This window comes from Haliotis rubra, unplaced genomic scaffold (genome assembly GCF_003918875.1).
Source record: "Haliotis rubra isolate DU_JTF1 unplaced genomic scaffold, ASM391887v1 Scf2, whole genome shotgun sequence".
Taxonomy (NCBI): Eukaryota; Metazoa; Mollusca; class Gastropoda; order Lepetellida; family Haliotidae; genus Haliotis; species Haliotis rubra.
Genome location: NW_025766002.1, coordinates 7405274 through 7420789, shown reverse-complemented (window position 1 = coordinate 7420789; position 15516 = coordinate 7405274). Strand labels below are relative to the sequence as shown.

General features: G+C 37.8%; 1 protein-coding gene across 1 annotated transcript; it reads left to right on the top strand.

Moving 5' to 3' along the window:
• The first annotated feature begins 4860 nt into the window (after positions 1-4860).
• LOC124275449 (venom allergen 5.01-like) lies at positions 4861-13179 on the top strand. The gene is made up of 6 exons (XM_046711017.1): positions 4861-4939; positions 8880-9060; positions 9596-9820; positions 11491-11603; positions 12730-12764; positions 13072-13179. Exons 1-6 carry the CDS (start codon positions 4863-4865, stop codon positions 13077-13079), a joined length of 639 nt encoding a protein of 212 aa, XP_046566973.1. The 5' UTR covers positions 4861-4862; the 3' UTR covers positions 13080-13179.
• The last annotated feature ends 2337 nt before the right edge of the window (positions 13180-15516 follow it).

Here is a 15516-nt window from a genome sequence, read left to right as displayed (position 1 = left end):
GGTGTGGGTCTTTGCAGCTATGGTCTTAAGTCGTTGGATGAAATCGTGCAGTGTAATTTCCAAATATTTCTAGCGGTTTCCACTGATTGACCCACCTAATAAACCAATAAAACAAACTCACCTGTTCCAAACTTTACAGTTTTACAAAAGATTCATATTGCTCGATTTTCAATCAGTAGTGTGTGATTCCACCACGAAGGGTCAGAGATTTATTCAACCGATGAGGCATACTGCGTATCAGTCTCCCATTGATCCATTGGGAGAGTCTGCTCCACTTTTCCTGAAGCGCTCGGCCAAGTTCATCCAGCGTAATCTGCGGCCTTTGACGTTGACGTACACGTCTGTTGTGCCCTAAAACCTACAATGGTCTTAAGTGCACAGTAATCATAAATAAACATGAGTGGGCGGAGCTTATGTGACCACGTCATACGTGTTTCGTACGCACTACTTCTCTCTTGAACACGGAAGTGTCTTTACTTCTGCTGAGTCGTGTAAAGTTGAATAGCGTGTAATGAGAGTGCATTTTTTCCCTACAACATAACAAAAACAGCATTTCCTTCCATACTACCATTTATAAATATTAAAGAAAATATAGCAATATTCAAATGTTTGTTAAATGTTGCTAGGGGTGATTATCCTGAAAGACGAAATAACGACAGAAATGCCTTGCAAGTGGGACAACAAATGGAGTCAGTATGTTGTCCCGGTAGTACTGCCCTGTGACCCTTCCTTGCACAGCATAGAGACGGGTTCGGTCAGTCTTAGTGACACCACCCCATACCATAAGTGACCCACCTCCAGATCGATCGTGTGGTCTCACGTTGATGTTGGTGTGGCGTTCATTTCTTAGACACGAACACAATGTCAAGGAAGTCCAAAGTGAATCTAGACTCATCCGAAAACATGACTCGTGACCATGGACGACGATTCCTCCATTGTCTACGTTTCAAATACCATTCTCTTCTTACAGCCATGTGAGGATCATTCAAAGGTGGAACAACCCGGGGATTTCGAGCATGAAGTGAGCTGCATGGAGGGGATTCTTAATCGACTGACCCGTAACACGAACACCAGGAGTATGATACATTGCTGCAATTTGATTGGTCGTTACAGCTGGATTTCTTAAAGCCTGGTTCTGAATAAAACGATCCTGTACGCTTGTTGTTGACATTGGACGACCTGAACGAGGTCGATTGTCATCATTTGGGGTTTGCTGATATCTGTTCCAGTCTGGTAATGAGTGACTTCGATACATTGAAGATATTGGTCACTTCACGCTCATCATGTTGCATACGCCACATTGCAAATTCAAAAAGAAAACGTCAAGAAACAAACACTAACCACTGTGTGATCAACAGATGCAAGGTGATTGTCAAAATTACTGGTCTACATGCAGTTATTTGTTAACCTTCTTGAAAATCGAGAATGACACCCCATACACGTGTATGGGGCTACTGCGTTGTGCACGTGCATCCCATGCGTTGTGTTTAGGGGTGATGATCAAGGGTAATGGTGGTGCGTTCATAAGATGTACTGTCTTTGAAAAGTTTGTTAACGCTTATACTTCCTTTCCAAAATAAAAGACGAAGAATATAGATTCATTTTCTGTAGAACAAAAGCTACATATACCGCTTTCAACATATCCCACTTTATAAAGGCGAGAATTTGTGGGTAAGAATTTGATACTGGAATCATTGAAACTGGGTAGACTATGTGCATTGAAACACTAATATATTATAGCTTGTGCGTCCTCTATCATTAATATCATGGGATAGTATCTGTTACCATTTCGCGAAATTTTGGTATTTTGTTTTTTTTATCAATGTTTTGTAGAAATATTGTTAACCTTTCTGAGTTTTCAGTAAATGAGCAACGTAAAATGGTAATAAAGGATCATATTTACTAATTTTTGTTTCCTACAATAGTGTTTAATAGATTGTATAATGCCTAAATAACCTAAGTAGTTTATGACAATGGAGTTTTGCTTACAAAAGTCTCTACATGAGTAAAATTGTCCCGCTTCGTAAATATAAATGTTTATGTATCTTACGCCTGTTTTGTACAAGTTTTCTTTAAAGACTGTTTTATAGTATCACACTTGTATGTTATCTTTAAACCAAACTGATGGAGACATAATATCAGTATCGGGGATCGGGTGGTCAGGCCCGCAGTCTTGGTTGACACATATGTCATCGGTACCCAATTGCGCAGATCGATGCTCATGTTGTTGATCACTGGATTGTCTGGTCCAGACTCGATTATTTACACACCGCCGCCATATACATGTAGCTGGAATATTGCTGAGTGCGGCGTAAAACTAAACTCAGCTCACTCACATATATCAGTATCATTTAAATTAGTTTTGTTCAAACCCTCTATAAACAACAACCAACCTTGTATTAGAACTGTGTAAAACGGAATATTTATGTTGGAGATCGTTTTATGTTGTCAGATTTATTACTCCAAATGAAGTTAAACATTTCCTTTGAAATGTGTCAATAACAATGTCACTTTCGTTTGGAAGTGAAGAAGACAGATGATTAAGTATTGGAAGTATCAGTGACTTAAGAATGGTGTTTTTACCTAATGGAGTTAAGTTACGAGCTGACCATATTGCCATTAATGTTTCACATTGTCTAAGTTTGCTTTCATAATTCATGTCGATATGTCACTTAAATCCATAGAAAACTTAATACCAAGCAGTTTAAAAGGTTCCTGTTTCCAATCCAAGTTCCATTCTTGACATAGTTTCAACTTTGATCTTTTCTTTGAACCTATCCATATACGCTTGTCTTATCAATGTTTACTTTCATACTAGGGAAACGAGCAAAAAGTTAGAAATACTGCGTAGAAGCATCTTTCAGACCCATCGAATGTACAAGAAGTGTCATCTGCATACAGAGAAAGAAGATATTCAATATTTCCAATTTGGACACCTTTTATGTCTTTGTATTGTTACGATTTCTACACAAAGGAGAAATAAGTAAGGAGATAATGAATCTCTCAGACGACATCCTCTGGTTATGTAAAAGAAGTTTGATCCAAAACCCTTTACTGGAATGCATGATTCTTTTCCTTTATAGAAACTATTTATCCAATCTTCTTATTGAGTCCACAAAACCGATAAAAGACAGTGGGTTTGTTTTCAATATAATTCCAATCAACTGTACCGAATGCTTTTTTTAAAGTCTACTATAAGTAATGGACCAGGGATCTGATGATCTTCCGTGTGTTGAATCATATCATATCTGCCTGGTTGTTTCTCCGATGTATCGGCCAAACATAAATCCTTTCTTGTCTTCGTGTATAAGCGATTCAAATGCGTTTTTAATTCTATGGGAAATGGCAATGGAGGCAATTTTATATAAGATTAATAGAAGAGAAATTGGGCCCCATATTTTCAAACCTTGTTTTGGTTTGTTTTACTTTGGAATCAAGTTAAGAGGCAACTTCTTTGCGATATTGATACTTGTGTATGCAAAGCTGAGATATTTAATCAAGTATTTTCCAATGTCATCCCAAAAGAACTTAACGAACTCGGCAGTAAATCCGTCAGATAACGGGCTTTTACCATTTTTAAGATGCTTTACAGCTTCTTGTACCTAATCACAGACAAGTTCGCTCTCTAATATCTGAGAAATATCCTGGGATAGTTTAGGAACGTTAAACCTATCAAGTAATGTATTTAAGTTTATGGTGGACACGTCTTGTTTTGAATATAACTTCCTGTAGAATGCATTTACTACTTCCATAATTTCATCTTGTTCCCCAAAATATTACCATGTTATCTTCTCGCCGCCTACTTGACTTATTCTAATAGTTTCTAGATTCTAAACAAAAAAATAGTTTGTTGGTTTCTCCCCATGTTCCAACCAATCTGCTTTTGACCTAACAATAAATTCTTGTGTTCCTAATCTTACAATATATTCAAGTTGTTTTTCCAGCTTAATTATATTAGTAAGAATATTAGTTATATCATTTTCATTGTCTTAATCTTGACTGGTATTCTCTAATTTAGTTTATATTTCTTTTTCCTGTTTTTTCACTTTCTCTTTTCTTGTTAGCAGAGTACTCAATTGTTTTACCTCTGATACTCAACGTTATCATTTCAAATAAAGGTTAGTCATTTATGCTAACATTACATTCACATGCGTATTGATCAATAGTTTCCTTTATGGCTCTTTAAACTTACTGCACATAATCTGGATCCTTTAAAAGAGAGTTATTAAATTTCCAGATCCCTTTCCCTCGCTGTAGTTCAATACTTCAAAGGTGATGGATATACTTTGACCCAAAAATAGCTACCTCCCTTGATTTACTTTTGAATGGACTAAAGTAACATTTTTTATTGTCCCATTCTTCTCGAATACATTGTTTCATTATCTTTAGTAAAGTGTACGTCCTGTAAACAATATACCTGTGCTCGTTTTCGTTTTAGGAAGGTAAACAAATCTGTACGTTTATTCTTATCGTTAATGCCTCTGCAATTGTGTGAAATACTTTTTACTCAATCAGCCATTTTGTAGATCAATTATGGGATACGTTGGCATTGATTGGGACACTGACATTGTAGGAATACAAAAATCGAAGGGTGTTCAAATAAAGGTTTCTTGCAACAAACAAACATTAAATAAAACAGTGTTTCATATCCAGCATAGTAATTGGATTTTGGCCCCGCTACCCCCAAAGAAATGATAAACACAGAACCTGATTGCCCGTTATATTCTCTGATGTACATACATGTATGCCTAATACGTAATATTATAATAATCAGCACCCAAAATATCAAAGCATGTTATAATAGGATCAAGTGTTTATCAGTAATATCTGTATAGTTAACGGACATGAATACATTTTCATTAATGGTACAATTACATAAGAAGTGCTTCAATAGGCAGGCCCACCCAAGTCTTCGAACAGTGGAATCAGCTCCCTTGAGGTAAGAACATGTGTGATGTCCGACTTTCATTTTGACATTGTACATTTGGACTCGGCACAAACTCTTAGCCATCTCACAAAACGTGAACATCATTAGCACTATTTAACATAACAATTGAAATGTGTACAGAAGGAGGAGTAGGAAAGTTATCTATTTTAGATATATTTAAATCATTTTTAGATCAATCTGGTTTGACACAATCGTGCATTTCCGAGATGGGAGCTCCCATTTTGCAATACTGACTTATCAGTAACAACCCTTTTCACAAATTTCATTTGTGCAATTTGGTATAATGGAAATTCCCTTACATGGTGATAAATAGTTTCACCTGGAGATCTACAGAGGCAGTCCTGTCTATAAAAACATGATATACCTTGGCGTGATTTTATAAGCATTTGACTGAACTTCCTTCAACTACAACAAAAGTACAAATGTGAGCTAAGAGTACTGGATTCACTTATTTACACGGGCAAATCATTCCAGAGTTCTATTTATTCAGAAAACAATGACTGAATGCAATATCTCATTGTTTTCAATGTTGGGTATGTTATTGTTTATTCTGTTTTCATATGCATTATATTTGCTATACGGTCATAAATGATAATTTATGTGTGACGGCCAAGAGATCTAATCACAAGAAAGACAACAATCTCCCGAAATGTTAATTCCAGTAGTTTCCGTGTTTACCAATGTACAATTTAGGCATGGCGACGGGAAAGATAACAAGCTTGACTATTTCTCTAAATACAAATTTGATATTTTTAACGAATTCCATACTATGAAATAATACTTTGTTTGACCATTTAAACGTTACTAGAGGAGAGAACTTATCAAAGATTGAACATTTCCTTAAATACAAACTGAAATGTTTTGAGGATTTTTATACAATAACTAATAGACATATTTTTCGATTGTGAGGAAAACATTAAATTCCTATATTCAAAGAAAAATATAAGCCACATAAAGAAAATGCGCATTGTTAAAGATCTCTTTAAATGTGAAAATATAACACCGAAAAGTTTCCATTGGAACCTTAATAGGAGGAAGTGAGATCAAAAGAAGGGGGCAGAGCGGCATGTTCAATATTCTATTCAATTCACCAATTACTGTTTACATCTGTATTTAAGTAGACATACAGTTCCAATATATAGTTTGATTTCCTATGTAAGTTTCCTTTTTGTGGCATGTATAAGTCGACAGACCCAGACAACCAACACTGATAGCTTCAACCTTGTTAACTGAATGACTACGTTTTATTTTCCTTCTGTTCACACAAATGTATTATTTTGTTTGTTGAAGATAAAGTAGGAATGGCTGTTTATTCGATAAACGCTTCTCTTCTTTTCATTTTCTCGCAGTCGTTCAAAACGTTGATTAAAATTTACTACAGTACATTCATAGAAATAGATACAAAAAAACAACATTTCAACATTTATAAGAAATCTCTGCTACAAACAGAGATTGATTGTACAGATGTGACTATATCATGAAGATATATTTGTATTACAGGTAACGTCAGAATACCTCAGTATATACTGTTTGGGGAGATTAAGAATTATATGTTATATAACTCTAGAATTCTTATGATAGAAAATGTGTAAAATGTTGTGTAGTTTTATTCCTCAATTCCTTTTGCTTTACACACACAAAATAGCATACACGCATTTTGTTTTCAAGATGAAATTGTAAGTAAGAGTTTGAATTTTCGTGGTCTTTCCATAAAATATTCCCAGCTACATTGCATGAATAGCTGAAAAGATAAGTTATAAGCACATAAACAACATTGTATAATTAAATGCTTTTAGCAGATATTTCTTATGAATGTGGAACGGTACATAGTGATAACAGTGTATCTTCATGTTTTCGTGACCCCGTGAAGATACGGGTTAGAATATTGATCTTCAGTAACCCATGCTTGTCGTAAGAGGCGACTAACGGGATCGGGTGGTCAGGCTCGCCGACTTAGTTGACTCATGTCATCGGTTCCCAATTGCACAGATCGATGCTAATGTTGTAGATCACTGGATTGTCTGGTCCAGACTCGATTAAGTACAGACGGCCGCCATATAGCTGGAATATTGCTGAGTGCGGCGTAAAACTCAACTCACTCATTCACTGATGTTTTCGTGGCTAGTTTCATATTCAACATCTTTGTTACCGTTTCACGTCAGATAGAACATACAAAAGTAAAAAAGGTTTGCAATAGTATGTGTGTATGCATGATAAATAGTCTGTAGGTTCAAAAGCCTTAAGCCTGCTCGTGTCCATGCCTATCCATTGGTAATTGTTCCTACAATTTATGTAAAGGAGCCTGATAATCGTAAAGGCAGATACCAGGTGTCATTTTTCTCACGTGATAACACGATGTCAACTGGAGAACCCGATTGTGATGGTTGACTGGTATTCTGGACAGAATAAATTTTACCTTTTATCTAACAGTTATTTTTCGTTTCAAAATGAAATAAGTAATTTCTCATATAAATCGACAGTAACGTTGGAATTGTTATTGAATTAACAATATTCGTGCATATCCACTTTTATAAAAATGAGTAATCAACTGATACAACCTAAGCTGTCAATGAATATAAAGTAGAATAAATGTAACTATATTCTGGAATTCCGTGAATACTTGTTATATGTTTAAACGTATTTTATATCAAGAGAAAGAAAAGGGGATTGGCAAACAAGCTCATTGGGCTTATATATATGCCTCTCCCGATCATGAACATATTTGCGAAAGCTATTTACAAATCAATTGCCAATAAAGTAATTGTTGAGCTTTATGAATAATTTCTTAAGTCATGTTAAATCTTTTTTGAAAACTGGTGAAATGGTGAAAAGAGGAGATCAACTTTTTGTTAGTTTCAGAGTCTACATTAAAATTAACATATAATACCGAAGGTATGTCGTATCCATGTTGATAAAATTTCATTATACAATGGGCAGGTGAAGAAGTGTTGAATACTGACTGAAAAGTAGTAATGAAATTGTTATCTCTAAGATTATTGTAGGCATATTTAAAAACAAGGGGGAGTAACCTATGCATGTTTCCAGACTGGAGGAAATACCGATTTCTGTAATGATAAATCAAAGATTTTTGTAAGGGGAATATGGTAGCCGTAGCTGGGCCCGATGCTTTGGATGTATTAACAGACTTTAACATATCTAGAATCTCGTTAGGAGTTAACATAATTTCGTTAAATTTGAATTGTATTCGTTGAGGTAATGGAGGTAAGGCTTGTGAAGGGTTCTCTACTGTAGATTCGTGTACGAAGTGTTCATTAAATGCACATGCGGCATCAGTTTCTATTCTGGAATTCCGTAAATAGTTATATATAATTCCGTTAATGTCATGAAATCAATCACAGCATTCCTGGACAAGATTCGATCATTTACAGACCGCAGTCAGATGGTGTGACAAGTGTTTGTTTAGGGTTCTTACAAATTCAAAGATGACTACCATTGATAAAATTAATAGTGTAAGATGATTTATTGAAATTTGTCAATGGATTCTTTCGACTGTAATATAGACTAACACCTAGTTTCTGACATGAACATATTTTACAGTTAAGTTTTAATTCAAAATAAAATAAAATAAACCGCTGAAACTGTGGTAATATAGACTTGTCACACATTCTAGCAATGGCTGCATTGGATATATTTGTTTCAGAGTATGTATGATAGACTAACTGTAATATAACTGTCAAAGTAAAGAAATCTGATTTCATGACGTTGACAAATGTTTGGTAATTGTGTGGTATCGTACGCCAACGGTGTGAGTTGATGCCAATAATACCAACCAGTTGTTCTTCCAGGCCAGCATCGATCGTTTCAATTTCGGTTAGTCCGAGCTAAAATATTGATATCTGAAGGATTAAATCATTTATTCGACTGCAAAACAGAAACAAAGTTAAGAAATCTGATTTCATGACGTTGACAGATCTTCCAATATCACAATGATGTGGACTGTAGTTTTTCTGGGCGTCTTGGGCGTCTCCATGGCGAATGTAATGACGCCACAAAATCAGAACATCATCCTTCAACTACACAACGAGGGACGCCAGATGCTGAACGAGGGTGAGGTCCCTTACGAACCTGGAGCGGAACACATTCCCTTTCTCGTGAGTAGTTGAAACTACTGTCCCCTTATACGACATTACTATACATGGATTAAGGATATGTATTTTTTTAACCATTATCACTTGTCCCTTTACGAATCCGTCAACAATTTGCAGCTCTGGGGCATTGAATCATTTGAATATGTGACATGAAGACTAGGGTCGCTTTCAAGATGTAGGTATGTACGTGCGTGCGGGCGAGAAGTTATGGCTTTGCACTTTGGAAACATCTCGAAAGGAACTTACTAAAATGGATATGAAGGTTTATATTGGATTAGAAGAACTGCTTATTAATACTTTTTTCCTGCATAAAACATCATTTGGAGACATGTTATCTAACAAAATATCAGTTCTTGTTTTGTTAGACAAGAACATATTACTCCTTAGCATTCGTGTCGCAATGCTATATTTCAAGTCAAAATCATATGTATATTTGTTGTACGAAATGTAGGCCCAAGTCTAGTAAGTATTTGAGCATATCGGCACTGTCTCGTGGATAAATCAAAATCTCCTTATGCTTAAATACTGTTTGTTGCAGAGATGGAACGAAGAATTAGCAAGAAAAGCCCAGACACATGCAAACACATGTCAGTTCAAGCACTCATCAAGACCAAAGTTCGGCGAGAACCTCTACATTGAGAAGTCGTCCCGATCGGAGGCAGAGGTCATCAGTAGAGGTTTCCATGCTTGGTGGAACGAGGTTGACACATTCCGCTTCAGTGACAAGGAATGCAATCCTACCCAGAGTTGCCATTACTCACAGGTATAGCTGGGAATCCAAGGTTCCTTCTTACGTTTCATATTTTGTGGAAACTATATACACTCATCTTACATTACCGATGGGGACTGCACTTGGTGGTAATCATGCTCAACAGATTCCATATTAATTTATTGTTTGTACTTAGAATCCCTTTCTGCATATTTGATGGCTGAAGGTGTACATGTCAATCGCATAGGTTTTCCAAAGATGTCTAATTTTATATTCTTGAGATTGTTTTCAGAACATTCTGTTGTGGTTTATATATGTTATATCGAATACTTTGGGGGTTTTTGTTCTGCGAATAAGAGACATACACATGTTGACATTAATACGCGTGAAACAGCATCACATGACTGAGTACAAAGTCTTTCTAGATCGTCGTAGTCATCAGTTTACAGTAATCAGTATATTTACGTGATCAGTTTCAGTTGCAACATGGCGAATACATGTACGTTGGATCTGTATAAATTCTCGAGAAACTTCGAATAGCAGTTCCTGAAAATATATATGTCGGACGGTGTACAAGAAACATTGGTTTCATACAATAGACCCTCAAAGATAACATATATATCGTTTTGATAGAAAGCAAGAATTGAATCTTTGTCAAATGTATAATAATTCAATGTTTTGTCATCTACTTCCCGCCACGGTTTTCTAATGCAAATCTGACGAAAATGAATTAACTATTGCAATAAAATGCGTGCTAATTAACTTGTTTCACCTATTTACGAGATCAGTTGCCTTCAAAGTGGAAGTCGCTTTCCTTTTGATCACCTTGTAGCAAAATCAAGCGCCTTCATAGTTCACGTGGCTTTCCTTAACCGTCTCCCTGTTGCTCTGTTTTCTACCAGTACCCCAGTATGCCGAGCTTGTGATCAGCGCCGGCTAATGAGTCACAAATGGTAACAAAGTGTTGTCTGGATGATTACCTGTAATCGTGACCCAGTGGGTAATGCATAAAATTCATTATCTGCCTGACACGTGTTCCAATACTTACTTGGCCGCCGTGGATGGAGCTCAGTGCGACGTGGAACAACACAATTCCGCTTCTTCTCAACCAGGACGCGCATCTCCTAGTCAGACGAACACCGCCATACTAAATTTATAGAAGATACGGGTTTCGAAGCAATTTCGCATTCGAATTTAGATGTAGGGCGACAAAAGTGTTTCCACAAGACATTAACAAGAGGGATGAGTTCAATATTTCAATTGTCATGATTCCCTTTATGCTGCTTCCCAGCTTTAGGGCCTTGATGTCACAACTCTTGATGTACGAGGGCGCATGCTCTTTGCATGATGAGTTCAAAGAGCGTCATACCACTCTTGCTCACATGTTGTTTGATGAACGTTTGAAAAGCTTAAGAATAGAAATATGGCGGATATTGCCAAATTGGACCCAACCGTCCAGGTAAAACCCTTAATTAGATTGGCTGTATGAACGTCTGTGGATTTTTCTCAAGTGAAACATTGCCTTGCCTTTGCATGTCTTCATGCCGGATACCATCGCAGTGGCAAGATATGCACACCTTTTTGCTTACACCTGGCATCATCACTACTTGATGGTCATTTGAAAACAAAATGCTCAAGATTCCTGTGAAATGAAAATGGTTTTGTCGGTATTATTTATGATATTCTTATCGGTGCATCTTCAAAATATTGGATTTATCATCCAGGTTATCTGGGAGGAGACTGAGGAACTTGGCTGTGCTTTGAAGAACTGCCCCCAAATCCCTCAGTTCCGAGGTTTCAATGACGTATGGTTCCTGGTGTGTTACTACGATCCCAAGTAAGTACTTGGCCTGAATGCCTGTGTGTGGTCATTTACGGCCCAAACATTCCAGTGTTTGTGTTTTGCAAGCAGCGACCATGACACGACAAAATAGTGAGTGTAACGCCACAGCCTACAGAAAGTGTTATTCTAGTATCATTATTTTTTCATTAACGATGGTCCATTTTTGATAATCTGAATTCATATACTACCCTCAGAAGGGAAATGATGAAATAATTTCGAAGGTGGAATGGCGAAAAATGTCCTAACAAGTTTTTTGATGGCACACTGTTCGTTAGCTTACGGATGATTGCGTTTGGTGAAGACCTCCATTCCGCATGAACAGCTGCCCCAAGCTGAGCCACTACAGCTGGTTCCTGCTTGGTCTCTGGTCCCCCGTCCGAGGCTCTACTGGGATATGTCAGTGGGGACTTAGCGGGACAGTCTAATGTCCGTTTGCTGTCTCGTTGGAGATATAATATTCGGTGACGACCTTGTCACGATGTGGTCTGGCATTGTCATCTTGCTGTTTAAAAGTTCTGACAATAATTCTAAGGACTGGAACAACGCAAAATATCGCTGGCCAATCAGACGTCTATCCAAAATAACCAAATCAGTTGGCCAGTTATGAATGACACAACCGCCTCCATACCGATTATGGTCAAGAATGGTTGCCGTGGCATACCACTCGCCTCTGCTTCGGCCATTACCGAAAAACCCGTCCTGGTATTGCCGAAACCATCCCCTTGTTGTCCATCTATGGTTTGCCTCTAATTGAGACTCCCAACCCCACCCCATGCCACAGTTGGAATGTTGTTGAATGCGGCAAAGAACCATACTCACTCACTCGGAAGCATTATTAAGCGTGTGCTTAGCTCAACTGGCTAGAAGACACACACTTCTTTTCTGCATGTGTAATACGTACTGATAATGTGAGATGTGAAATGCCATTGTGATTAGATGTTGCGTCAGATGCAACGCCATGATATCGTAAACGTTCTCCTCAACGATAGCGACATTCAAATTGTTAGTTCCTTTAATTTCATGTCTTTGGTTTATTTCAATTCCAGGACCTTTCAATGATACATTACATCGCAGCAGTATATCCCGTCTAAGAAATTATGTATGTTACTTCATGTTCCAGGGGTAATTGGATCGGAGAGGAAGCTTACGAACCAGGTAAATGCCAACATTTTCAAATTCAACAATCGGGATGCCTTTACTGAAGTAGATTTGTGATAAACACATATATATTTTACTGGTAGGCGAAAGGCGTGTTGAAATCTGGAAAACCTCTTGACTATACAAGGTGGTTGAATACTTGCCTCGTTAAATACCTGTAGTTGTCGTTCGTCCAAAAGGAAAAACATTCGGCACAGCAAAAAATACTGCATCCACATCATGTTTAATTCTAATTTAATGTGTGTGTGCGTGCGTGCGTGCGTGGTGTTGGCTATCGTTTAATGTTTGTTTGTTTGATTCACAGCGAAATAGAGGCTTCATAGGATGGATAATAATGGACGACTTTCGACCGGATGCGGCCTGTTCGAGGTGTTTAAATAAAGCAAAGTGATTGCAAAAGTAGCAAACACAACCAATGCCGACTCTGTTTTATGTTATCTTAACCAGGTTTGAAATGGTTTTGTGGTGTGGTCAGTTTAGTTCGTGCCGAGGTCAGTTTAGTTGTAGCTAGTTAGTTGCTAACATCCCTCCTGCCGCCGTGAATCTGCAGGCGTGATACGACTCCTTCCAGTCCAGGTATCTCTCACACCAAGCTCATATGATGGAACCATTTTCAAACCAAACTCATTCACGTACTCTGGGGCACGTTTGGCGCCCGTACAGAGTTGCATCCCTTGGTGAACCACTGACTGTCCAATAATTGGTTCGAATCCCAGTTCGCTCCGATAATGTTTCTAGTTTTGTCATCACAGTACCTGTGATCATGGGTGGCATCAAAGAGGTAAATGTCTAATACCTGCATCCCTTTCCTTCTACACCATGCTGATGTAACAGGAATATAGTGTTCATAGCGGCGTTGAACCAAAGTCACTCACTCACTCAACATTCGACAAATGAAGTGTCCATGTGAAACCTTTAAATTGTCGAATTGTTTTAGCGTGCGATACTGTAGCGAAATAATGTAGTGTATTGCCGACACACTGCCGAAGGGACTTATTCTCATTTCTAGTGTTCTAGTTCAAGTGAGTGAGGATGGTTTTACGCCGCTTTTAGCAATATTCGAGCAATATCACGACGGGGGACACCAGAAGTTGGCTTCACACATTGTACCTATGTGGAAATCGAATCCTAGCCCTCCGCCTCTCACTGCATCACATTCTGTATCTTACCAAGGCAATACTGTTGGTTACACTGTTGTCTAGGTTTCTGAAGACACATATTAATTAAACATTGAAACGTGGAAGGAAATCATTAAACTACACACATACACTACAACAAACAACAAGAAATAACACACACCATGCATTGGGTTCCTCTGTAAATAAAGACGACAAACTCTCGTCAGTCAGTTCAATGATAGGGAAAAGAAATCGACACATCCTCTATACATGGAAACATATCCTAGGGCAACAGTATGCACCTAAGACGAAGGGCTAGATTCAGACAAATATATATACACTATGTAGTTATATAGTTGTCGCTGTAACGTACGTTAAAGAGATATGTGTCCCGTGTCGTTAACATAACCGATAATCAGCTGTATGTCAATACATTCTAAACACCCTACACGGAAACATATCCTGGGACAACAGTATGCACCTAAGACGAAGGGCTAGATTCAGACAAATATATATACACTATGTAGTTATATAGTTGTCGCTGTAACGTACGTTAAAGAGATATGTGTCCCGTGTCGTTAACATAACCGATAATCAGCTGTATGTCAATACATTCTAAACACCCTACACGGAAACATATCCTAGGGCAACAGTATGCACCTAAGACGAAGGGCTAGATTCAGACAAATATATATACACTATGTATTTATATAGTTGTCGCTGTAACGTACGTTAAAGAGATATGTGTCCCGTGTCATTAACATAACCGATAATCAGCTGTGTGTCAATACATTCTAAACACCCTTCACGGAATCATAAAGCGAAATAACAGGGCGCCGTTCGTCACAAACATCAACATTTTGGGCCACCGCAAATTACAACAGGAACTCTCCAAAACTCTCGTCTAGATGCCCAAGCAACTATAAGTGTACACTATTCAGCTATATCTCTGTGAAGAGCTGTGGTTTAATCCTGTGGTTAACGCGACCAGTTGTGGATAATATATAATTTGCGAGTAATTTTCCATGCATGGATGTTAATGTTGATGTCAACGTCCTGGGCCTCGACTCACAAAGGGTTGACTTGTTCATGGAGTAAGTCACTTACGTTAACAACGTATGACTCAGCAGTCGTAATCTAAGAGCGCCGTGTGGAATATGACTCAAGTCGACTTTATGATGAAAACAATAAACATATACCGCTAAATATATCCTACATCATTTACAAAATGCCATTTTCGTAAATGGATTTTCATTATGTCAATCACTGGAGTGTCTGGTCCAGACACGATTATTTACAGACTGACGTGGTAAAGCTGGAATATAGAAGAGTGAGTGAGTTTAGTTTTACACCGCTTTTTGCAATATTCCACAAAAATCATGAAGGCGAACAGAAGAAAAGTGCTTCAAACATTCTACAAAGCGGGAATCGAACCTGGGTCTACGGTGCGACGAGCGAACGTTTTAATCAGTAGGTTACCCCACCACCTGGGAATAGAGAAGAGTGCGGCTAAACTACAAACATTTCCGATATTCATAATTGTGATAAAGTACTTTCATATCACACACCTACATTGTAACAGTTAACTAAACTTCACTGTTTCCTCAGCCAGGGGGCGGTGGGGTAGCCTA

Bases quoted from the DNA above. Each gene is read 5' to 3' on its own strand.
- LOC124275449 (XM_046711017.1), top strand. From the start codon at position 4,863: ATGGTACAATTACATAAGAAGTGCTTCAATAGGCAGGCCCACCCAAGT. The intron at 9,061-9,595 runs GTGAGTAGTTGA...TGTTTGTTGCAG, and splicing joins CGGAACACATTCCCTTTCTC to AGATGGAACGAAGAATTAGC. The intron at 11,604-12,729 runs GTAAGTACTTGG...TTCATGTTCCAG, and splicing joins GTGTGTTACTACGATCCCAA to GGGTAATTGGATCGGAGAGG.